Source organism: Camelus ferus, chromosome 7, assembly GCF_009834535.1.
Source record: "Camelus ferus isolate YT-003-E chromosome 7, BCGSAC_Cfer_1.0, whole genome shotgun sequence".
Taxonomy (NCBI): domain Eukaryota; kingdom Metazoa; phylum Chordata; class Mammalia; order Artiodactyla; family Camelidae; genus Camelus; species Camelus ferus.
Window position 1 is genome coordinate 73,526,012 of NC_045702.1, and position 25,622 is coordinate 73,551,633.

Below are 25,622 nucleotides of genomic sequence, written 5' to 3' on the forward strand. Positions count from 1 at the left end.
TGCAGCATGATAATTGTTTGTTTTTCTTCTTTCTGACTGTCTCTAATCACTTTATTTCCAACTTGTGCGAGGACTGATAAAGGACATGTGCTTCACCAAGACAATAACAGCTTGTCTTTGCATGATATTTTCTAATGGAGAGGGTTCATTTTACAGGCGGTTTGAAATTCTGGTAGAAAAGAGGGGAAAGCTTTGACATTGACATTTTGTTCCTTTATCACCTCGGTATGTTTCTCACAGATGAAAAGCATCCACTTGTTTTATCTTCTTAAAACCTGATTAATTAAGTCTTACAGAAAAATTCAAATTTAGCAGGCAATAATAAACAGCAGCCTGGGTCTTATTCATTCTGTAATTACAGATGAGAAATAAATACGTTTTTGTAAAGGCCATTTTTAAATCTGAGCGTGTGAGTAAATGCAGCTCTTTTTTTAAAGTATCAGTATATAACAAAACATCTCTTGTAGTCAGTGTTCTTTCTGCCTGATTTGTGAACTGACTTTGATTTTTGAAATGTAATGATTTTTCATTTCAGAATGGAATTACAGCCTACGAAGGAAGTTAAGAGCCTTCATTGGAATTTTGGGTATTTTTAACTCGTCATCTGAGACATCTTTCAGAGGAGACTATATCTAGAGACCTGGAAAGAAATCATTAATTGTCATTGTTTTCTATTTTATTGTTCCTCTGTTCCATAAACACCTTTTGAGTACACTAATTAAATTATAAGAGGAAAATGAAACGGTCCTATTTCTAATCACAGTATTCTAGGGTCCTGCTTCAGTTTTTTACATCAGAATATCAAAATCTAGGTATTAAAATGAAAATATCCTTTCTTGGATGATAGATCAACTTTCATTTTAGAAACTTGCTTCTCTTGGCTGCCAATTTTCTATCATTTCTCCCTTAAAATATGCTTGCTTTTCCTTGGAAGTAGTGGCTTGGTTTATCTGGCTGATAATAAAGTATATTTTGTAATAATACAGAATGAAAATGAGCAAGGCCTCCAACACCTCCCTTAGAGATTTCAAATTCATCTTTCCTTAGCCTGACGTTGTTGGATTTGATCCCAGAGTGAGCAAACTTAGAAGTATGGTTCCCACCTACACAAAGTGAATTAACACTTCTAGGCTAACAGAATATCACAAAACTAAATAAAACCATGGCTTTTTAGTAAAATTATGATATATCATTCTACATGGACATCCCTTGGGCTGTTAGCCCCAACTATAATCCTTCTACAGCCACATTTCTCGAAGTATGGCCTGAGACCTCACCCGCATTCCTGTGCCCAGTGGTCCTCGGATCTGCTAGAAAAAACTCCTTGGGTAGACCCTGAAGATTTATGTTTTTTACAAGTTCTTTAAGTTTTATGCCCAGTAGAGTTTAAGGTTCTGTCTACCTGTTTTAGGATCTTCTTTGATCAATTATTGTTACAAAAATAAGAAGCCTGATGTTTAAAACTAGACATTGTTTTGGGGGTTTGTAGTCTTACCAAGAAGTTATACACAAGTAGGAGCACAGAGGAAGGTGATGAGGGGTTTTACCTGTGTTCGCTAGGAAGGGTAGAATGGGGCCAAGACCTAGGGGGCTCCGTACGTAGCCAGGTCTGTAGCCCTTCAAATGCTCTTCACATCTTGTGGGGAGTAGAAGCCAGTCAACCCATCTTGTAAAAATGCCGGTGACTGTAGCAGTGTCCAGTACACAGGAAGCACTCGTTCATCAAGACTCTTGCTAAATAACCGGTGCCTGTGTACGATGTGTGTTCCAGGGGAGCCCTGCCCAGAGAACGGGAGGAGTCCAGGCTCTGTATCAACCCACCACAGCTCTCCTCGCAGTGACTACGCGGCCTACACCAACACCTACGCCAACAGCAACCACGCCGCCCCCAGTAGCAACGCCTCTCCGCCCGAAGGCTTCACATCACACAGCCTGCAGACCAGCGATGTGGTCATTCACCGCAAAGAGAATGAAGGCTTCGGCTTTGTCATCATCAGCTCCCTGAACAGGCCTGAGTCTGGATCCACCATAAGTAAGTGACTTCTTTGCCTGCGTCTGAGTAAGAGGTCTTGTTTTTATTGTTCTGGTGTTGGGGATTCTGGACAAGTAGACCAGAGGACTGCTGTAGTTAGACTTCCAAGTGGAGCCTGGAAGTCGCAGCTGTGGGCACAAATAAGCATCTTTGACACTTAACTGGCTGAACATTGCTGCCCTCTGGCTCAGGAAGAATGCAAGGCCACAGCTCATTTCCCCCCTCAATCCGCCACCCCCTCGAAAGCTCTTAAAAGTTCATTTTAAACTGAGAAGAAGATAAAACAGCGATGTGGGAGTTTTGATGGGAGGGAAGGGGAATTTCATTCTGTAGAATGAAAACAGGTGTACAAAGAATCTGGGGGGAAAGTGGTTCTGGCAGAAGCATTGAGGTGGGAAGGCGCTCAGCATTCAGAAAATATACAGAAAGCGTATGATCTCACATTACACGTGGAATCTAAAAAACAAAGCGAACGAACAAACATGACAAAACAGAAACAGACTCATAGATACAGAGAACAAATGTGTGGTTGCCAGAGGACAGCGGGTAGGGGGATAGGTGAAGTAGGTGAAAGGGATTAAGTGGTTCAAACTCCAGTTGTAAAATAAATGTCACAGGACATAATGGACAGCACAGGGAATATATATAGTCCATAACGTAACTTCATATGGTGTGTAATATATAAAAATAAAGCATCATATACACACACACAGAGAAGCACAGTGCGGCTGTGGTATAGTGAATGAGAGCAGCGTGAGACCAAGACATAGAACCAAGCAGGAGCCAGACTGCAGGGCTTCACACACCCTTGGGAAGAAGCCTGGACTGTAGTCTAAATCCATGGGAACCATTGGAAGGTCTTCAGCAGTGGCCAGAAATCTGACTTATATTTTTAAAGGATGAGTCCAGCTGCTTGTGAAAAATGAAATCGGGGCAAGAGAGCAAGAGTGGAAGCATGAGACACAGTTAGGAGGCCATTCAAACAGTCCTGTGGGCCGTGGTGATCGTTTTGTAATGTACAGAAATATCTGTGTTGTGCACCTGGGAGTAACAGCATTGTACGTCACTTATACTTCAATTTAAAAAACTATAAAAATAAGTAGCATTTTAAATAAATAAATAATAAAACAGCCCTGTGGATCCAGAGATCCCAGTGCCTTCCCTTAGGGTAGAAATAGTGGACAAAGGAGAAGTAGATGGTTTCACCTTCTGGGGTTCCTCCAGAACTAAGGTTCCACAAGTCTGCACAGCAGTCAGGGTTGAATTTCTCTTCCAAGCAATCATCTTTGCTGATTCTCAGCTTCCTCAGTGGTTTTCCTTTCAGCAGTACTATTCCAGGAGTCACTCAGTAGCCAGCAAAACAGTAGGACAGAAGAAGTGTTAGGAAGACCTGTGCATTTTTCGTGTTGAAGTGATTTAGCCCGAAATGCTGTGGATGGAAGCACCAGAATAGAGAGCACTAAGAGAAAAAATAATTGTCATGTTGTGGCCCTAAAATTCTTAAAACTGTGGTTGTTCCCAGCACATGGCAACTGACGCAGATGTCAAACAATACCAGAGATCATTTTAGAATGAATAAGAATGTTTTATGATAAAATTAATATTAGCATTACACCACCAGAACTAAATGGAGAGAATTGCCCTGTTTAGCTTTAGCATTGACAAATTCAAGAGTGAGAACGGTGGAAGTGTTAAACCTCAGTGTGTGTGTGCAGAAGCTAAATTATATACATCTGAAAGTACAATTTCATTTCTCTTCTTTAGAATAAGCAGAAGAAATAAATTCAGTGTTTAAGCATAGAGTAAAAGCAGGATTCTGTCAGTGCGAGGGAGTCATCAAGATTAAAAGGACACAAGCCTAAAGATTTTCATGAATTATATAAACAGCCTTCCAATAATTTACACTTGGGGAAAATGTTCACAGAGAGCTTTTGTAGCTATTCCAGTCATTCAGGTTGTTTATTGGGGCAGGATACCTAAAGGACTAGAATAAAATTAGAAGTCTACTGCCACATTGAAAGTGTTAACATGCATTTAAGGTCTTAGCTTTGTTTGAAGTGGGACAGCGTTATTGCTAAATATATAGGAGGGTGTGTGTGTGCATCTGTGTATGTGTGTACGTGCAGGCACTTATTACATAAAGGAGCCACAAGTGCTTTGTCTGTTGCGAATAAAATCCTTGCATGGGTAGATTTGGAAATAACCAAATGCAAATGCTTACAATTAACATGTGGATTTTTCTTCCTACTAAGTGACATTAGAATGACCTCAAAAGAGTAATTCTGTTTTCAAAATGATACTATTTTACATCATCCTGGAGAGTGGAAATACATTCTAGAGTTCATGATGCTTCCTGGCATCTTTTTTCACTTTTTTTTCGATTTAAGGAGTTTAAAATACGGGTTGCCTCACGTTCTGTGGGAAGAGCAGCAGTGACACTGAGAGCACGTAGTGTTTACAGTCTGTAATTTGTAACATGCACCTAAAAGGTTCCTGTACGTGATGCTGTTTCATGCTTAACTTCCATAATAATTTTCCACTCTAATTTCTAAGTGCCTCATCCTTGTCTCAAATCCATCGTCAGAACATCAAAGTTTCTTGGGCTCTGTGAGACCGGGAGAGTGTGATGTTATCCTGTACTCAGGAGTCACAGTCGTTCCCAGGGCTTGTGTCATTTTTCTCTTCGTGTCTAATCTGAGCCCAAGGATCTTGAACACATTTGTTGTTTATTTTTAAGGCTATTGAAACCCTCTCCTTAGCAAACAGAGCACTGTTATTTATGCCTTCGAGAGGTGTGCCATCACATTTAGGTGAGGGAGTGGCACGTCTAACAACCCAGGTGCTATAATCATACTGCCTGGCTTTGAAACTTGGTTCCATCATTTACTAGCTGTGTGCGTGACCTTAAGGAAGTTACATGACCTCTTTGGGCCTTAGTTTCTTTGAATGTAAAGAAAAGTTAATTTTAACGTCTATGTCAGTGGGTTGCTAAGAGGGTTGAATGAATGAGTGCATGGAGGTGCTTAGAACGTGGGCTCAGAGTGCACACTAAGTATGTCATCGTTGTGTCTAGACCGCCATCCCTTCCAGGAATTGTTTTTCCATTCCATCAGCTCACTCTTAGAGAGCACAGGGTTCACATTGGCTGTTAGTTCAATCAGTCGTTAGTCAGAGCCCCCTACTCTCCCAGAGCAGCTACATATGGGCAGCAGGTGAGCATCGCTGAGGGTCAGCTCCCCCTCCCCACGTGCTGACTTCAGGGAGCACTGTCCTCCCCACCCCGTTGGGCCAGTGGTTGGGCAGTTGAGCAGTGGCAGCCACGCCTTTGCCCAGTGGAGTGGGCCTTTGCCGAGGCTCCAGGCTGGAAGTCCAGAGTTCACTAGCCAATAAACTGAAAGAGTCACAACAAGCATCAAAATTCAGACTCAAAGCCGTGCCTTTTAGAATTTCCTGCAAACCTTATGTCTCTACTGAGTATATCTGTAAAGAAAGGAGAGATGGAGAACCCAGATGTGAACCTCCCGCCTTGCAGACAGGGACAGTTACCTTCCGCAGCCTCTTCAGCCCAGGCAGCAGCTTTGCCAGGGACACCAAATATGTAAGCAACTGGGAACTTGGAACGTGGGGTTCCTGGCTTATTTATTGCCTGGCATTTAGTAGGGCTTTTTATCAAAGCCTCGCATATTTTTTCCACAATATTATTTCCAAAAATAATAATAAAGAAGAATTTTTTCTTTATATATTTATATTAATGTGATAAAGGAGCACACTGCTTCCTTCCAAAGACACTGACCCAGGAGGCCAGCTCTTGCCTGGGAGTAGACATATCTTAGAAGCTTTCTATCTGAGGTGCAAGAAGATCCTTCTCAGTTTAAAATGAGAGCAGGCAAGCTTCCTGAGTATTTTTGTCCCATTATCTCAAATATTAAGCATTTTTTTCAGACCTTAAAATTGAACCCAAGGGAAAACAAAGCAGTGTGCAGACCAAAGCCTAGGATAAAAGTGATCTATAATAAGTAATTGCACTTAAAATTCTTTTTTTTTTAAATTTTTTATTGATTTATAATCATTTTACAATGTTGGGTCAAATTCCAGTGTAGAGCACAATTTTTCAGTTATACATGAACATATATATATTCATTATCACATTTTTTTCTCTGTGAGCTACTATAAGATCTTGTATATATTTCCCTGTGCTACACAGTATAATCTTGTTTATCTATTCTACATTTTGAAATCCCAGTCTATCCCTTCCCACCCCCTACCCCCTTGGCAACCACAAGTTTGTATTTTACATCTGTGAGTTTGTTTCTGTTTTGTATTTATGTTTTGTTTGTTTGTGTTTTTTTAGATTCCACATATGAGCAATCTCATAAGGTATTTTTCTCTTTCTGGCTTATTTCACTTAGAATGACATTTTCCAGGAGCATCCATGTTGCTGCAAATGCATTATGTTGTCAGTTTTTATGGCTGTATAGTATTCCATTGTATAAATATACCACATCTTCTTTATCCAGTCATCTGTTGATGGACATTTAGGCTGTCTCCATGTCTTGGCTATTGTAAATACTGCTGCTATGAACATTGGAGTGCAGGTGTCATTTTGAAGTAGGGTTCCTTCTGGATATATACCCAGGAGCAGGACTTCTGGGTCATATGGTAAGTCTATTCCTAGTCTTTTGAGGAATCTCCATACTGTTTTCCATAGTGGCTGCACCAAACTGCATTCCCACCAGCAGTGTAGGAGGGTTCCCCTTTCTCCACGGCCTCTCCAGCATTTGTCATTTGTGGATTTTTGAATGACGGCCATTCTGACTGGTGTGAGGTGATACCTCATTGTAGTTTTGATTTGCATTTCTCTGATAATTAGTGATACTGAGCATTTTTTCATGTGCCTTTTGATCATTTGTATGTCCTCCTTGGAGAATTGCTTGTTTACATCTTCTGCCCATTTTTGGATTGGGTTGTTTGATTGTTTCTTATTAAGTTGTATGAGCTGCTTGTATATTCTGGAGATCAAGCCTTTGTTGGTTTCATTTGCAAAAATTTTCTCCCATTCTGTAGGTTGTCTTTTTGTTTTACTTCTGGTTTCCTTTGCTGTGCAGAAGCTTGTAAATTTCATTAGCTCCCATTTGTTTATTCTTGCTTTTATTTCTATTGCTTGAGTAGACTGTTCTAGGAGAACATTTTTGAAATGTATGTCAGATAATGTTTTGCCTATATTTTCTTCTAGGAGGTTTATTGTATCTTGTCTTATGTTTAAGTCTTTGATCCATTTTGAGTTTATTTTTGGGTATGGTATAAGGGAGTGTTCTAGCTTCATTGCTTTACATGCTGCTGTCCAGGTTTCCCAACACCATTTGCTGAAGAGACTGTCTTTATTCCATTGTATATTCTTGCCTCCTTTGTCGAAGATGAGTTGACCAAAAGTTTGTGGGTTCATTTCTGGGCTCTCTATTCTGTTCCATTGGTCCATATGTCTGTTTTTGTACCAATACCATGCTGTCTTGATGACTGTAGCTCTATAGTATCGTCTGAAGTCTGGGAGAGTTATTCCTCCAGCCTCTTTCTTTCTCTTCAGTAATGGTTTGGCAATTCTAGGTCTTTGATGGTTCCATATAAATTATATTATGATTTGTTCTAGTTCTATGACGTATGTCCTGGGTAATTTGATAGGGATTGTATTAAATCTGTAGATTGCCTTGGGCAGGGTGACCATTTTGACAATATTGATTCTTCCAATCCAAGAGCATGGGATATCTTTCCATCTTTTAAAGTCTTCTTTAATTTCGTTCATCAATGATTTATAGTTTTCTGTGTATAATTCTTTCACCTCCTTGGTTAGGTTTATTCCTAGGTATTTTATTACTTTGGGTGCTATTTTAAAGGGGATTGTTTCTTTACTTTCTTTTTCTGTTGATTCATCATTAGTGTAAAGAAATGCAACTGATTTTTGAACGTTAATTTTGTAACCTGCTACCTTGCTGAATTCTTTGATCAGCTCTAGTAGTTTTTGTGTGGACCTTTTAGGGTTTTCTATATATAGTAACATGTCGTGGGCATATAGTGACACTTTCACCTCTTCTTTTCCAATTTGGATGCCTTTCATTTCTCTCTCTTGCCTGATTGCTGTGGCTAGGACTTCCAAGGCTATGTTGAATAGGAGTAGTGATAGTGGGCAGCCTTGTCTTGTCCCAGATTTTAGTTGGAAGCTTTTGAGTTTTTCACCGTTGAGTACTACGCTGGCTGTAGGTTTGTCATATATAGCTTTTATTATGTTGAGATATGTTTAAAATTCTTTTAAAAATTCAAACAAAGATTTATATGGAAAGATGTTCATTGCCATATTATTGATAGACAGAAAATTCGAACAATGTTAGAAACTTCTCCAAAACTGGAAATGTTGGGATATTTGGGAAATTCAAGGCGTTTGCTGCCATTGACCAACTCTACTGTCTTCTTTGCTGAAATTGTGTACCCAGGATAAAGACGTCTCAGGTAGCCTTCTGACTCCGACTGGATCAGATGCTTGCTCTTTAGAAATGTCCAATGGCCAAGTGCAGTGGGATCGACAGTTTGGGCCACCCCAGCTGAAGGTCTGAGTCCTCACATCCAGGTTTTATTACAGTGCTATAACCTGTCATTATAGGTAGTTCCTACTCTGCCCCCTAAAATCTGCTTTCCTGCCAGAGATTCCCAAGAAGGGCTTTGGCGCAAGTGATAAAATAAAAGTGACCCTGGTCTCCTGCTTTTCTAAAATTTGCGAGGAAAGTTATGGTGGACCGTATGGGGCAGACGTGCCCAGGCAGCTTGGACATCCGTGGTGGAGGCAGGCAGCTAGTTGAGGGAATTCATAAACTAGGTGGAGGCCCATACAAGCTGTGAGGTAGAACATATTCAGGGCGGCAGTCACAGCAGCAATCCAAGCAGGCACCATTAGGGGAACATTCATTTCAACCCTTCCTTCCTTCATTTTGTCCTAAAGGCATTGACTCCACTTTCCGTATCTTTATTGCAGGTGACTCAGTGGTCAGCATGCTCCTGGCTCTTAACAATCTTCTGGCTCTGTACCAGCACTGATATTCTTGGTTTCCATGTGTGCACTTTCTCTGACACAGGGTGGAGTATAGACTAGGTCATTACTGACTCTTGCCAACACCGGCTGCAATCCACTGAGCTAGGAAGGAGTTAGTTATCTTTGGTAAAATGCCTTGACCGCTTTCTCAAAGTCCTTGATGATGTCCAGAGGCCCTGAAGTTGTTCTGGAAATTCAGAAGCTTAACTAACAGGTCTCTTATGACATTTTAAGAGTAATTCCCTAAAAAGGATGAAATAAAACTGAACAATCAGTAAAGCAGGTTAAGATTTTTTTCCCACCAAAACTCACCCCAGCAACCAATCAGCCACTGAATAGTCATTTTAATTTAGGGGAGGTACAAATGAAAAGCAAAAGCCAAGATTTCTGTAGTCTTGCACTAATACAGGAGATTTAAATTAAATGGAAAGTGCATTGGACAATAAGTCTGAGCCTCTCTCCAGCTTATCCACTAACTACTGTGTCCCTCAAGCTAATCACTTGGTCTTTTTGTGCTTCTTCCTTATCTAAACTATAAGGAAAGGTGGTCTTAATGGCCTCTGCCAACTCTAAATTAGATTATGTCATGAATCAGCATGAAATTAGGTGTTAGGTTTTGTCTGTGTGTGAAAAGCCTTGGGTAAGTTTGAGGCCTGGATTGTGTCTTTCATTGTCTTAAGCTTTCATTTTAAATTTTTATTACTTTCAGTTTTGATTGTTTTTAAGGTGCTCCTAACACTTTCAATTCTTTTGTTCATCTTATCCTTTGTCAAGAAATGATCTGAAACAGGCACTTTAATATACTAAACTAACTCCCCTTTAGGGCATTTTAAGGCAATGTTTTCCTCCTCTTTTTCACTTCGCAGAGCCCTTGTCAAGTGATGGTGTTTGTATATCGCACTGAGATAAAGTGGACAAGGCTGCCGGGGGCACAGGGCAGCCTCTCTGGGAGCTCCCTGGCCTCGCCCAGCCCTCCCAGCTGTCTCCGCCACTGTAGCCTTTAGTGGCTTTAATGGACTCCTTTGAATGGCCCATAGTTACAGAGATTTGCCCCAAAGTGAAGCCTCTGAACAGCAGCAACCAATAAACACCTCAGCTTACATTTCATGGGCTTAGGTTGTGGCAGTGGATTTTCTTCGGTATTGGGGTTTATTCATTGATCACCTTGAAAACGCAAGTAATTGGTGCAACTGGTACTGATGCTGGGACCTTGACCTTCTCTGAGTCATTGTAAATTTTGACCTATCAATGCTCTATCCCCAAAAGTCATTGCTGGAAAGTTTCTGGAGTCCTATCCATGCAGTGGAAAATGGGAATTAGAAAGTGAGTCCGTTGGTTTCTCTGTCATTGGTTTGCAAAAACAGGTTTCCTTTCAGAGTTCTTAACCAGCTTCATAACCTGCAATATTCCCTTAATCCTTAAATGAATCTCTGCTTTGGATTCCTTCAGTAACACAGTGCTTTTGCTTTTATGCTGAGAGTAGTTCACTTGGGAGGCGGCATGGTAGTATCGCCCACACTGGTAATGCGAGTGCTTGTGTAACGGAAGAGATACAGTGGTACAGGGGACATTGATATGAAATGTCAGTTTTCTCCCAAATATCTGGCTTCTAAATATAACTCATGAAACCATTAAGATAAGCAAATGTCTTCATAATCTTTTGGCAAATCTACACATACCAAAAAGATAAGATTATGTTCCATCTACATATGTTTCAAACTAAATCAATTTTTTCACGTTTATTAGTGTAACTAATTTCTGCTTCAGGAGGTAGCCAGGTGAGTGGAGGGCAGGTTCTAATGATGCAAGTGCATCAAGAAAGGTGGCACTTTCTATGTACAATCCAACCTTCTCATCATGAATCCTTGATTTTAACAGCCCTGATAAAAATATCTACAGAGTAAAGTTCAAACACACTCCTCTTAAATCCAAGACCCTAGGTAATGTAAATACACCACTTTTTACCAATAGGTCCTCCCAGTTCCATTCCATCAAAGCTGATTTAGTTACCCTTGAAAGACAATGTTTGCTTTTCTGCCCCAGTGTTTTGGCTACTCCCTCTTGAAATACCTTCTTTTATCCACTAATAAATGGAATCAAGCTTTCTCCCAGGCACTGTGCTAGGAATCTTCCATTGCATTTAATTGTCATAGTAATCCTAAGAGGCAGAGACTGCTGCCCAAATGAGCAGGTCAAAAATCTCTCAATCTCTGAATGAGATTTTGCCTGACCCCTTACCCTTCTTAAGTGTCTTCTCCAGTTCTTGTATGGAATTCTTATCTGTACCTCCCTTGAGTGTTGACTGCTCCCTTCTATTATTGCATCTGTTATTACTGTCATTCTCACTTTTTCATATTTTTGTTTTGCTACCCCAAAATAAATTGTAGGTTCCTAAGGGCAAGAAATTATGACATTTCTTTGAATCCCTCACAGTTCCTGGTAGCCTGCTTTTCAAGGATTTGTCACATAATGTATGTTGCTGGGATTGGATTGGATCCTCTTATAGTGATCCAGCACTGTTTTCATCCAAGTAAGAGTGTGAATGTTCTCTGCTCAGATTTTCCCTTCCCGTAAACCTATCTGTTCCATCCCTCAAAGGCAGCAAGATGTGTCTTTGAAAATGGGCAAAGTAGCAGAAGATCACTTAGGGGTGGAAGTATGTGCAAGCTGGTCCTTGCCCAGCATGAGAAATTGCATGATAAGAAGGTGGAACTGTAGCAGTGTCCTAGAATGTAGATTTCCCATCAGTTGTTCTCAACCCAAGTAGATGATTCCATATCAGCTCAGGGCCTGATGACGTCTTAGATGAGAAAGGATATCTAATAAATCAGGCCCCGGCCAGCCATCTCGGTGCCTCTGGGAAACCCCTCTAGTCATGAGCATCCAGGTTTCAAAACCCTTGTCCTCTGAAGGGCCAGGCTGTTGGCCTCAGGATGCTCTCTGATTCAGCTCATCCTGGCACTGACTGTTCCCGGAATCGCCATCCATCTGTGTGAACACCACCTCAGGGATAATTATATCACCCTGAACAGGAAGGTTTGGATGGCATCCCAAGCTCCTTAGAAAAAAGTATTACCTCAAATTATTTATTCATTTCACAATCCTTGTTAACAAAGCAACCCTTTTGAGTTCCAAGTGAACAACTTCTGAATCATATTATTTCTTTATAGGATCATACCCAGCTAAAACCAGATGACTAGGACCTGTTGATTAAGTTCCATCTTTTTAGCCCTGAACATGACTGGTTTTGTTCCCAGGTTAAAACCTGGCTGCCTAGGTTCTACCAGTAAGCAGACAAGCAAACAAACAAATAAAGATTCTGCATCAAACTCTTAAGTACTGTGATATCCAAACATCAAAGCATCTGTTAACTAAAATGGAAGGACGAATGTAAGCATTTCACTCTCTTAGCTCTAATACATTTAAATCATTAAATTGTAAAAAAAAAAAAAAAAAAAAATCCACAGAGATGCACCATCATTATTTATTCTCACAAAGAGGAGCAATACCACCTATTCAAAAAAAAAAAAAAAATCTGACTACTCACAGTGAATTTAAAAAAAAATTCTAGACCATTTTTCCTATTTGAATAGAGATCATAAATCGTAAGTTTTCCCCAGCAGGAATCATTTCTCAGAAGGGTTTTATCATTGTGTTCAAAAACTCTGCAGGCAGCAGCAAAAGGTGGACGTGTGGATGTCTTCTTAGCTTCAGCTGTTCGGTTGTCTCAAAGCTCGTAGCAGGGTGATCAGTAGCTGTTCCTCGGGGCTGGTGTCCTGTAGCCCCTTGTTATTCACTGGATGGTACAGGCAGACTGCAGCTGTGAAAAGAGCCCAGACTGTGTACACGGTCCCCTTCCACCAGTGGAAAATGCTCATCACGTTCCCAAACAAATTCTGAGGCTGCAGGTCACTTTTGCAAAAGACACATGTTGTTCATAATCCATTCAGGATCTCATGTTGGATTAAATTCTCTGTGATTTTATTTTTCTTCTTTTCCCCCCAACAGTCAACCACAGAAGAAAAACTGGTGCTGCATATACAACTATTTTAAAAGTATGTTGTTTAGTGAACACAGTCCTGTTATTTATCACCATTTTTCAGCTATATTCAAAGAGTGTCATTGGGAAATATTTTTCCCACTTGTACTGGGATACATAGCACTTCTTTTTATGCCCCAGCTTTCACCAAGGACTCAGGGAGCACCTCTGCCCAAACTCCTTCCTGCTGCACCAAATCCTGGTAAAAGCTATGTTTGTTTATTCACTTGACCACCAATAATTTTGAGATTGAAGCTGGATTTTTCCCAAACAAACCATGGCCAGTATTTTGTTAGAATCATTTCTAGAGATTAATTAGCCAGACTTTACTGAGGGATGATCACTGAGGTGTACACAGTGCCAAAGCAAATTAACTAAATAGTGGGGCCTGCTAATGGCATTTTCATTTTCCAGTCTGATCTCTTCCAGATCTTATTTCTATAAGCCAGGCAACAGTTTACTCCACAAACATGCCCAGATGTTGGGCACCTGATGAACCCATCTGATTTCAAGGGTGAGTTGCCCAAAACCTTCTGTTCAACAACCATTCAGCATAAAGATGTGTATTTATGGATTCATCATGAGAGGAAGGCCTTCCAGTCAGCAAGTGCACATAGTTTATTTAAAAGATGTTCTGAAAGAGAGCAGTTGAAATAACGTGTGGTAGAAGAAGATTTCAACTTAGAAATCTTCATTTCAATGTCTTTTAGACTTGTTAGATGAACAGCAAGATGAAAAATAACTTACATTCCTGTGGGCACTTGACAAAATTAAAATACATTAAAATCTTTATTGTGTTGGTTACCAAGTGTCTTAGTCTGTTCAGGCATCTATATAACAGGATACACACTGGTATCCTATAAACATAAGTTTACAGAAATTTATTTCTCACAGTTCTGGAGGCTGGGGAAGTCCAAGATCAAGGGACTGACAGCTTCAGTGTCTGGTGAGGGCCAGCTTCATAGATGGCATTCTCACGTGGTGTAAGGGGTAAGGGATATCTGCGGGTTCCTTTCATAGGGGCACTAATCCCATTCATGAGGGCTCCACTCTCATGACCTAATCGCCTCCCAAGGCCCCACCTCCAAATACCATCACTTTGGGGATTAGTTTTTTAACGTATGAATTCCAGGAGGACACAAACGTTCAGTTGAGGGCATCGAGTTGGCCACTGATATTGATGCTCCCTCGTGCTAAGTGGCTCAGAGAAGGCTGACAAGTGTAGCTTTCAGCTCCAAGCAATGTATATGATCACAAGTTTTAAAGCAGGCCTCCAGGTACCTAAGTTCATATCCCAGCTGAGTTTATACACAACTATGTCTTTCACTCTTGAGAGACCAAGGCAAGCTGTTACCAAACATGTTATCCACGTAAAAAACTTGAATACATCAAGCCCTCCTGACTGCCACTGCTGAAAAGCCTCAGTTGAGTTCTAGATTAGCACTGTGCAGTAGAGCTTTCTGAAGTGATGGCATGTTCTACACTGCACTGTAGCCACACTAGCCAGTAGCCATGTGTGGTTACGGAGCACTGGAAATGAGGCTGGTGTCGCTGAGGAGTTAGATTGTTAATTGTCTTTCATTTCAATTAACTGAAATAGCAAGTGTGGCTAGTAGCCACTGTGTTGGACTGCACAGCTCTGGAGCCTTGCAGTGGCCTTTAAGTGCTCTCCCTGCCTCCAGCCTTCTTCCCACTGTCCTGTCCTTCAGTTCACCCTTCACACCGCCACCATGGTACTCTTTTGACAGCAACAAGTCTGATATCATTTCTTTCCTAATCTACTGATGACTTCTGATTTGGCTGTAAAATAAATTCCAAACCCCCTGGCACAACCAGTAAGGCCTTTCATGACCTGTCTCTTGTTACCTCCATCCCAGGTCTCACTGTTCATGCTCATGCACCCCTGCATCCACAGTGCAGACTGTGCCTTTGCAAGTCACATCACCTGTGACTCTGATGCCTTCCCCATCCCTGCCCCTCTGGAAAAGTCCTGTTCACCTTTTAAAAGACAGACTAGGCAGCGTTTTCTGTTTGAAGTCTTCCCTGACCTCTTCCACTCTCCCCTACCCCTCATGCTTATTCAACATTAGTTATTTTTAACTTATCTCTATTTAGTTCCATCCAAAACCTTCTCTATCTCTCCCTGATGTTTCACTTTTCTTTCATTATTAAGATTTAATTGCACATAGTAAATTTTACCCTTTTAAGTCTCGTCTGAGATTTAACAAATTTGTTTAGTCATGTAACTACTGTCACAAGGATGTCAACCCCTCCCCCAATGCCAGCCCTGGCAACCTTGGATTTTTCTGTTCTGTAGTTTTGCCTTTCCCTATATAAATGGAATCCCACAGTACGTAGCCACTTAGCACAGTGAGTGCATTTGCAGTTCTTCAGGGTTGCTTCATGTGTCAATATCGATTCTTTTTTTTGCTGAATAGCATTCCATTGTGTGAATGTATTATAGTTTGCTCTTCCATTCCCAGGTGGAGGGTATTCTGGTTTTTTTCTGATTTTGGTGATTGTGAATAAAGCAGCTGTGGACCTTTACATACAGGCTTTTGTGTGAAGATAGGTTTGCATTGCTCTTGAGTACCTACGAGTGGGATTGCTGGTTCATGAGGTCCGATTTCCGAAGTGGTTGTTCCACTTTGTGTCTCCCTGGATGAGAGGTCCAGATGCTCCACATCCTTGCAAGTGTTTGTTATTTTCAGGCGTTGTTGTTGATGTTAATTTTAGCCATTCCAGAAGGGGTGCATTGGTTTCAGTTTGCATTTCTTCCCTAAAGGCTAATGACATTGAAGACCTCTTCATGTGCTCTTTTACCATCCTTATATCTTCTTTTTCACTTTTGGTCTCTTCCATATAGAATGTAACTGGCAATTCACTGTGGATACATTTTGAGGTTCTTCAGCCTTTGTTTTTTCATTTCTAATTTATTTCTTGTGATAGCATAACAAATCATTTTACAATGATGATTTTAGGTAAAGTTATTATGGAGTCATATGTCTGCTTAGTAACATTGAAAACACATAGAGTTACTATGCTTCAAAATACAAGGTTAAAAAAAATTTTAAAAAAAATACAAGGGGTGAGAGAAAATACATGTAAGCAGAAATCCAAATGATGTTGAAATGTGCAATATTTGGGCAATAAAGATATGGGTAAGAAAGAAAAATGATATGCAGTGATGGTCTCACTTTACAAATCAGGAAACTCTGACATGATTTGGCCATTCATAGGTCATACAGCAAGCTGTTTTCAATGTTAATACGTGATCAAGATCTTCTCTCTCCTCAACACTTTGCTTGAGGGCCTGTTCATATTTAGTTTTCTCCAGTTACGCAGAGTCATTACTTCAAGTTAAAACATGATCTACCCCGTTAGTGGAACTTTGGCTTCTGTGGGAAACTGAACAGCCAATAAATATTCATGTAATCTTCTGGATAACATATTGAAAAGGACAGCTGGCTCAGGAGGGATCATTTGCCTGGGTTAGTATCTGTTTCCGTTTACATTAAGAAAATATTGCAAGAAGTTATTATCTACCTGAGGGCTTAGGGGAATACAATGAAAAGCTGATATTGCACCTGATTGCTTTTGACATTTACCTATTGTAACAGGGAAACTGTGTGAAGATAGCCAAGTGACTTTTCACAAAACACAATTTCAGAAGCTATAAAAGGAAAAAGGAAATGGCAGAGATAGAACACACTGCATCTGTAAAAATGAGAAACATGACTTGTCAGCAACACCAGCTTGTAACTATCAACCATTTCTACGGGGCCTGCTGAGAAATTACTGAAAGCCAAGTGCATTGATGGGTGTGAAGTCTCAAAGGCAGTCGAGAGATATAGAGGAAAGAAAGTGTGGTTTCATTGAACGTTTTTAAGCCAGTACCTGGCGTTGATGAAATGTAATTGTATGACATTTTCTGAACTCTTGAAAAGAAATCAGTTGTCTTTTATACTTTATCTGTCAGGGCTACAGGAAACAGTAAGACTTTTAAAGTTTGGGTACATAAATTATTGACAGTTTTTTTTTTCCTGATAGATTCCAGATCTTTAACTGGTACACGAAAATACTGATGGCAACAACTGATTTAAATTTACAAAAGATATTGTAAATTTCTACTTAATGGCATCATTAATATGTGTATCTCCTCCCATTTCTTAGACACCAATGAAATGGTAGTAAAGGAAGAGGAAAGGAATGGGAATGAGTGGGGAAGTTATTTTAAAGACAGAAAAAGGGCAACTCATTTTGCCAGGCAAAGGAAACCCAAAATAAATGGGTAACACAGATCTGCTCATTTTTGTAGAACTCAGAGCAGCTCAGAACTTTAAAAACTTGGGGCAGAGTAGAACACAATCACATTCAGGGTCTTTTGACAAAAATGCAAAAAAATACTAATTAGAGGTGATATTTGACTTAGACAAATTTTCTTTGGCAACTTATAGACCAAAATAGGTCATAAAAAGAATGTCCCAGCTACCTTGAAATTAGCATGGTAAAGGATGATTTTTGAGAATAAATGAGATACATCTCTACAGAAGATAAGGGCTTAAATATTTAGAATGGAACTGTTTTCCATTCTCTCCCTTTCCAACTCGTCATACCCCACACACATACCCTTCTGGCCACCTACAGATTCGAGGATCATGACTCTTCTGAAGTTTCTTTAGTTCCTGCCACTCTCCTGTCTAGACATTTTGTCAGATTATGAAGGAAATAAATCATATGGAAAGAATACACAAACTCCTTGAAATGTGGTGGTATACATTAAAGTCTACTTAAAGAAAGGTCAAGAAGGATATTTGCTTTGTAGAGGCTGAATAATGAGTGACTTAGAATAATTTTCACAACGGAATAAGAGAAGGTAATTTTTAGGCCTCTTGAATCATCATGTGAAGAATCAAGGATCTTTTAAGAATATACTTAGCAGAAATCACATGGACTACCTCTTCTAGTGATGTGCATGGGAGTGAGAAATGCAACCACAGGAGAAATTATTTTTACTCCTTCTCCTGCCACCGTTTGCGATCATTTTTGTTAGTAGCTCTACCATATTCTCATTTACATCTTCCACTGCAGATGTTAAAGGCAGTGGAGTGATATGAAGAGGAAATCTATTATGGATCTAGCCATGTAGGATTAATTATATAATTTTTAGGGCCCAGTGCAAAACGAAAACACAAAATCCTTGCTCAAAAATTGCTAAGATGGTCAAGATGGTGACAGCACGCTATTACACCAGACATTAGACCCTTTTGAGCGTAGAAACCTGTGTGGCTGCACAGGTCACACATCCGTGAAAGTGGCCTTGTGTCTACAAACCCACCAAATCTTTCCAAATACTGAAACCATGCTAACCCAACCATGTTCCAGATAGAACAGTCAAGTGATAGCTAATTACAATTCCTAATGCAATGAGATTTCTTTTGGTTAACAATTCACTCTCAGCAAAATAGAAGCATACAGAGTGAGGTATGGCTGATGTGTGTTTCTCTCCAGCACAACAGTTAATACTTTTTAGATGGTGCTTTCTGCCCTTAGAAACGAGTTCGGCTGGCCTCCCCAGTTGCCAGTCTGGGACCCTCTTTCCATTCTCCCATCTGACCATCTGCTTATTACCAACTGCAGGGTAACTAAACTGTCAACTGGAAGAGAATGACTAGGGTTCTGGGCGGAGTGGGGGGAGTGCACTTTTGGAATATGCAGTCCTTAAAACACCAACTGCTCGGTTTTAGGTCTTGCAACTCATTTGGCTATGAATTTCAGGAAAGACGTTTTCATTTTTGGAAAGCTGAATTTCACAGACCTCTAGAGGAAAACAAGCCATGCGCTCTGCTTTTTCTTAATTTTCCCACAATTTTTTAAAATACCAAACACATGTTTTCCCTACATCTTTGCCCCCTGATGAACAAGAAAATCTCTTTTGAAGGGCATTGTGTCACACTCCAGGAAGGGACAACATCAAGCTGAATGAGCTTGTCACCATAGAGCATACTCATTCGAGACTTCCAGGAAGGAGAGATGGAGAGCTCAGGTTTCTGAAGGCAAAAAAAAGCAAATCAGGATTCATCACCACATGTTAAAGAGACAGAAGCACTCTGGGATAGTTACTCTGTTGCTGTCCCTAGATGTTCAGTGTCCATCTAGAGGAACCAGGCAGACGCATCATATCTGGGATCTCAGGTAGGGAGTCAGTAGTGATGAGGGCTGGAGGGACCCCACCTACAAAGCATCCTCTCCTTGCTTCTCCCTCCATGGATGTGATAGCACCATCTCTGCCACCATGAGTTGCCTCTTAGCTTAGGGACATCATGCTCTCTCTTCCCCAGTGAGACCTTCCTTTTCCTTCCCACTCTGAGTCCACACCTGGACTCAATAATTCACCCTACTTCTCTTCTCTTGTTACATGTTACCTTTACTAGATTTGCCATTTTTTTTTTATTTTGTTTTAAGTATGATTATTCCTGGTCTCCCCAACTGGTCTGGGAGTTTCTTGAGGGCAAATACCATGGTTTTATTTTATTATTGTCTTCCCTACTGGACCTAGCATTTTACCTGTTACTCAGAAGATGCTATGCAGAAATGTGTTGTAAATAGAATAATTGATTCTCCTGCCCTAATCTACAGTTTTAAAATTAGACAGTAAATAATTTTTGTAGATTATTTTAAGAAAAACAACTGGAATCATCCAATTAAAAAAAAAACTTTTCGTACCACGTCATAGATTCTAAACCCAAACTAACTTTGTTGCCTCTTTAAGCTAATGACCTGTTGTTTAACCTTCACAAATTAATGGAATTGTGAGCTAATGAGAATTTATGCTATTGATTGCCTTTGAAGTATTTACTTTTGTCACGCTCGTTTCGGAAACTTCTCACTTGTAAGTTTGACATGATTGATGCAGAGTCCACTTTCCCTGTCTAATGCTTTCCTCCATGTACGACTCCATTTTTGTGGGATCTGTTAACAAGGAGATAATTCAGTGTAAACGTGAATCACAGGCTCTTCCTTCTCTGAAATAAAATACATACAATACAATAAGGGAACATGGGGAAACAAAAGGGGAAGGGGATCTACCACTCCCTTCCCTCAGGCTGGTGCAGCTACAAATTTCATGCACAGTCCACTACCAAAAACTTCAGGAAGAATATACCACCAAAGCAGGGAAAGTCCTGCAGGTAACCATCCCATCTTCTGTATGGGAACTGACCCCGAGTAGAACACAACAAGAGTGCATTGGTTGACCAGTGGCTGAAGGAGCCTGAATAGGCCATACAAAGTCCCAGAAGAGAATCCAGTGGTCAGAAGGGTGCACCATTACTTCCTGTAGGGTATGACTAGAGACCCAAAAAATCCAGGCCATTAAAACTAACTTAGAGAGCATCCTTTGCAACTGATTATGTCTGAATATTCCTACTAAATCAAGTATGCTGTGTTGAGTTGAGCCATGCCAAAAGAGTCAATTCATCTATGGGAAAATACAAAACATATTGCAGTGCAAGTGCACAGTGGTGTTTTACCACCCATAACTTACATGATTTACAATTATAAAGGGAAATTTCTAACTAGTAGTATGTTGTGTCCTTCCAAAATGTCAGTTTGTCCAAAGCCACATAACATATTGCAACTTTTCCCAAATAGCTGTGTATCCTAAGCACACTGTGTCAGGAGGACTGATCCAAAGGATTGATTTATGTTGCTACCTGACAGGTGATGTCTGGAAGGCACGCCGTCTAAATGGACTGCGCTCCGGCAGTTACCTTAGTCATCAGTTCTCCGAGAATTAATGAGTGCCATTCATCCCAATAATAGAAACCAAGGTCAGGGCCTCTTCCATGCTCTGTAATTCCATTAGCAATGCACAGAAAGCACATAGGTCATAAGCTCTGTAGACCTTATAACTGAGCGAATGGAGCTGCATCTTGTTTTCAGAGAGCATCTTCCCTGAGCACACTCCTTGTCAATGATTTGTTGCACAGCGGTACTGATGTACGTACTCACGTAGGGGGAGTTCTGGTAAAGGAAAAGTGAGGCTGTCTCCAGCTGCCAAGAGTTTCAAATACTGTTCTTATTAAAGTAAATTCCAACAGAAAACAATTTTAATGAAGCCATTTCAAGCACTTCAATGACTGGACGTACACTTGTACCTTGTGTACTCATCCAGTTGTTATGTAAGCCACTCCGTCATTCCAGGAGGCTGCAGTAGAATTTATTTTAGTTTTCAGTTATTTTCTCTAGGCTTTTATTCATTTATTTTAGTTTTTATGCTACCTACCGTAATAATGTGAAAATGGCCTTGAAACTCAGTTATCACCATATGCAAATAATTCTGTTTAGAATGAAACTTTGATCTTGAAATCTCAAGCAGCATGCTTTCCAAAGCTAAGTCTCACCAGTCATTCTCTCACTCCTCATAATTCAAATTGCTTTCAACCTGCCGTACATTAAAAAAAAAAAAAAAAAAAAAAGAAGGGAGTAACCCCCAGGTTTGAAGCCACAGGCGTAGGTTTGAATCCTGGCTTTGACTTCTTTTTTTCTTTTTTCTTTTTTCTTTGTCAGCAGTTAAATAAGCATGATTGTTAAACTTTTACAGCTATCTCACATTGTAGCTGTAAGGATTTAAAATAAGTGCCTAGCACAGTACCTGGAAATTTATTCAAACACTGTGCTAGGCACTTATTTTAAAGTTGAACACATAAAATGTGTGTATGTGTGTGTATGTAAAAATCTTGTTTTGAAACATTCGGGGTTTTATACCCAGTAAATTCTAAATCATACACAGTACTGGAAGGGAATAGAGGCATGAATAATTCAAAACAGCAAATCATCCAAATACCATTTGCATGTGTTTTGAAATGTATTTTTTAATTTCATTTCAAATGTGAGTGTTTCTAATACCCAAAGAAATTACTTCAAAGGAACAACACTATGATGTGAAGCCCTCCCTAAATGGGATCTGAGGAGCTGTCCCGTTTTCTCATTTTCTCCCCTCCTCTCCTCGCTGCCCTCCTCTCCCTCCTCACGCCCTGCCTGTCGAAAGACAGGTGCCACAAAGAAGCTGCTTCAAGCAGAGTTCCTGCCTGTCTCTCTCCCCTGGATCAGGACCACTGGTGAAGTGTTTAAGATTCCCTGTTTAGACGCAGGCTGTGCTCATTAAATAAAAGTGCTGGGCGCTCATGGAGTACTAGAGTGGAGGGAAGAGATGGCGAAGGCACGAGAGGCAGTGAGGGGCACTTGTTAAGGGCAAAGGTGTGGAATCTGACAGTCCGGGATTCCAAACCCTGCTCAGCCTACGAGACCTTGGGCAAATTGCTGACTGTTTTATACTTCAGTTTCCTCCACTGTAAACATCCAGTGATAATGCTATCGGATATCTCATATTACTGATTAAATGATATTTATTTTAACGTAGTTAATAATTTTGTGTGTGTGTGTGTAAGGCTCAGTGTGGCTAATGCATCCTGTAGAAGAGATCTCATGTGCTGATTTCCCTTTGGATAATAAACGCTTACTTATAAGTTGGCCTTTTCCTACAGAGACCTGCAACATCTTTTTTGTGAAAGCAGAGAAAAGCAAGCAGGATCCTTGGCCTCATTGAGTGTCTGTATTTTCCCCAAAACACATCTCTTTCCCAAATGAAGCTATGAATGAAGCTTTTCCTGTGTGGATACTTAGCAGATATTGTTCTGTAAAAAGCAGTGTTCCTTCAGTTTTAGCTGTCTTATAGGTTTACCCTGTGTACACAGTAAGCTGGTTCTTACACACATGCACACACACACACACACATCAATAGTGATATCAGAAACATTTTAAAATAATAGTAATCAAAAGAATGAAAGAAAAGTTAACACTGACAGATCAGTTCTTAATGGCAGGCTCTATTCTGGTCACTGTATATATGAGAACTCATTTAATTCTTAAAATCATCCAGTGAGGTTGATGATAATATCCCAATTATACTGTTGAAATGCAGAAAATCAGAGAGGTCAGGTAGCTGTCCAAAGGTCAGGATAGATAACAATACACAGACTATGACCAGGAAGACCGTATCAATTATTGACTGTTCCAGGACACTCTGGAACACGAAAGGGGAGAAAAACAGGAATGAAAGTCCAGTCTAATTATAGTTGAAGACCAAACATTTTGCAGTACCCCTATCATTTTATACAACTAGTAAATGAATGACTTATTACATTTCTGCTTGAGCAATGTATTGTCCTAAGACTCTCAGGTGATCATTAGTATGATTTAAGAAAGATGTTCTTAAAGCCATTCATGCTTGCGGTAAATAAAAATGTGTTTGAGCTTCCAGCATGATGAGTTTTACTTCAGAGACACAGACTCAGCCAATATTTTCATATGCTACCTATAACCTTTTGCAACGGAATTATGATCAAGGCACTGGTTCATTAACTCTCTGATTGTCCTTCCTTACCACAGTTATTAGCTCATGTTCTGACTTTCACTGTAACACATACGCAAGATCGAGAGTTTGAGGATCAGACATCTCTGGAGCATATTTATTGCTGGAGTATGTCTTTGCCTCTTTATGCAGATGAAATCAGTCCCTGACTTCCATAGGTGGAGCAACAAGTCATTGACAGGCAGTTTCCTGGCTGGGGCTCCTGTCTTTTTTTTTTTTTTTTTTAACAGTTTTTATTGATTTATAATCATTTTACAATGTTGTGTCAAATTCCAGGGTTCAGCACAATTTTTCAGTCATACATGGACATATACACACTCATTGTCACATTTTTTTCTCTGTGAGCTACCGTAACATTTTGTGTATATTTCCCTGTGCTATACAGTATAATCTTGTTTATCTATTCTACAATTTTGAAATCCCAGTCTATCCCTTCCCGCCCTCTGCCCCCCTGGCAACCACAAGTCTGTATTCTCTGTCTATGAGTCTTATTTCTGTCCTGTATTTATGCTTTGTTTTTGTTTGTTTGTTTGTTTTTGTTTTTGTTTTTGTTTTTTAGATTCCACATATAAGCGATCTCATATGGTATTTTTCTTTCTCTTTCTGGCTTACTTCACTTAGAATGACATTCTCCAGGAGCATCCATGTTGCTGCAAATGCATTATGTTGTCGGTTTTTATGGCTGAGTAGTATTCCATTGTATAAATATACCACATCTTCTTTACCCAGTCATCTGTTGATGGACATTTAGGCTGTCTCCATGTTTTGGCTATTGTAAATACTGCTGCTAAAACATTGGGGTGCAGGTGTCATCCTGAAGTAGGGTTCCTTCTGGATACAAGCCCAGGAGTGGGATTCCTGGGTCACATGGTAAGTCTATTCCTAGTCTTTTGAGGAATCTCCATACTGTTTTCCATAGTGGCTGCACCAAACTGCATTCCCACCAGCAGTGTAGGAGGGTTCCCCTTTCTCCACAGCCTCTCCAGCATTTGTCATTTGTGGATTTTTGAATGACGGCCATTCTGACTGGTGTGAGGTGATACCTCGTAGTTTTGGTTTGCATTTCTCTGATAATTAGTGATATTGAGCATTTTTTTATGTGCCTATTGTTCATTTGTATGTCTTCCTTGGAGAATTGCTTGTTTACGTCTTCTGCCCATTTTTGGATTGGGTTGTTTATTTTTTTCTTATTGAGTCGTATGAGCTGCTTATATATTCTGGAGATCAAGCCTTTGTTGGTTTCATTTGCAAAAATTTTCTCCCATTCTGTAGGTTGTCTTCTTGTTTTACTTCTGGTTTCCTTTGCTGTGCAGAAGCTTGTAAATTTCATTAGGTCTCATTTATTTATTCTTGCTTTTATTTCTACTAGGAGAAAATTTTTTAAATGTATGTCAGATAATGTTTTGCCTATGTTTTCCTCTAGGAGGTTTATTGTATCTTGCCTTATGTTTAAGTCTTTGATCCATTTTGAGTTTATTTTTGGGTATGGTGTAAGGGAGTGTTCTAGCTTCATTGCTTTACATGCTGCTGTCCAGGTTTCCCAACACCATTTGCTGAAGAGACTGTCTTTATTCCATTGTATATTCTTGCCTCCTTTGTCGAAGATGAGTTGACCAAAAGTTTGTGGGTTCATTTCTGGGCTCTCTATTCTGTTCCATTGGTCCATATGTCTGTTTTTGTACCAATACCATGCTGTCTTGATGACTGTAGCTCTATAGTATCGTCTGAAGTCTGGGAGAGTTATTCCTCCAGCCTCTTTCTTTCTCTTCAGTAATGGTTTGGCAATTCTAGGTCTTTGATGGTTCCATATAAATTATATTATGATTTGTTCTAGTTCTGTGACGTATGTCCTGGGTAATTTGATAGGGATTGCATTAAATCTGTAGATTGCCTTGGGCAGTGTGACCATTTTAACAATATTGATTCTTCCAATCCAAGAGCATGGGATATTTTTCCATTTTTTAAAGTCTTTAATTTCGTTCATCAATGGTTTATAGTTTTCTGTGTATAATTCTTTCACCTCCTTGGTTAGATTTATTCC

General features: G+C 40.0%; 1 protein-coding gene across 5 annotated transcripts in view; it reads left to right on the plus strand.

Annotated features, from left to right (window-relative positions):
* MAGI2 (membrane associated guanylate kinase, WW and PDZ domain containing 2) overlaps positions 1-25,622 on the plus strand; it is a 1,116,223-nt gene that overhangs the window by 994,229 nt on the left and 96,372 nt on the right. For all 5 annotated transcript variants that reach the window (XM_032484131.1, XM_032484132.1, XM_032484133.1 and 2 more), the window contains one exon: positions 1,772-2,032. In XM_032484131.1, coding sequence (XP_032340022.1) covers positions 1,772-2,032 — 261 coding nt within the window. The remainder of the gene's footprint in view (positions 1-1,771; positions 2,033-25,622) is intronic.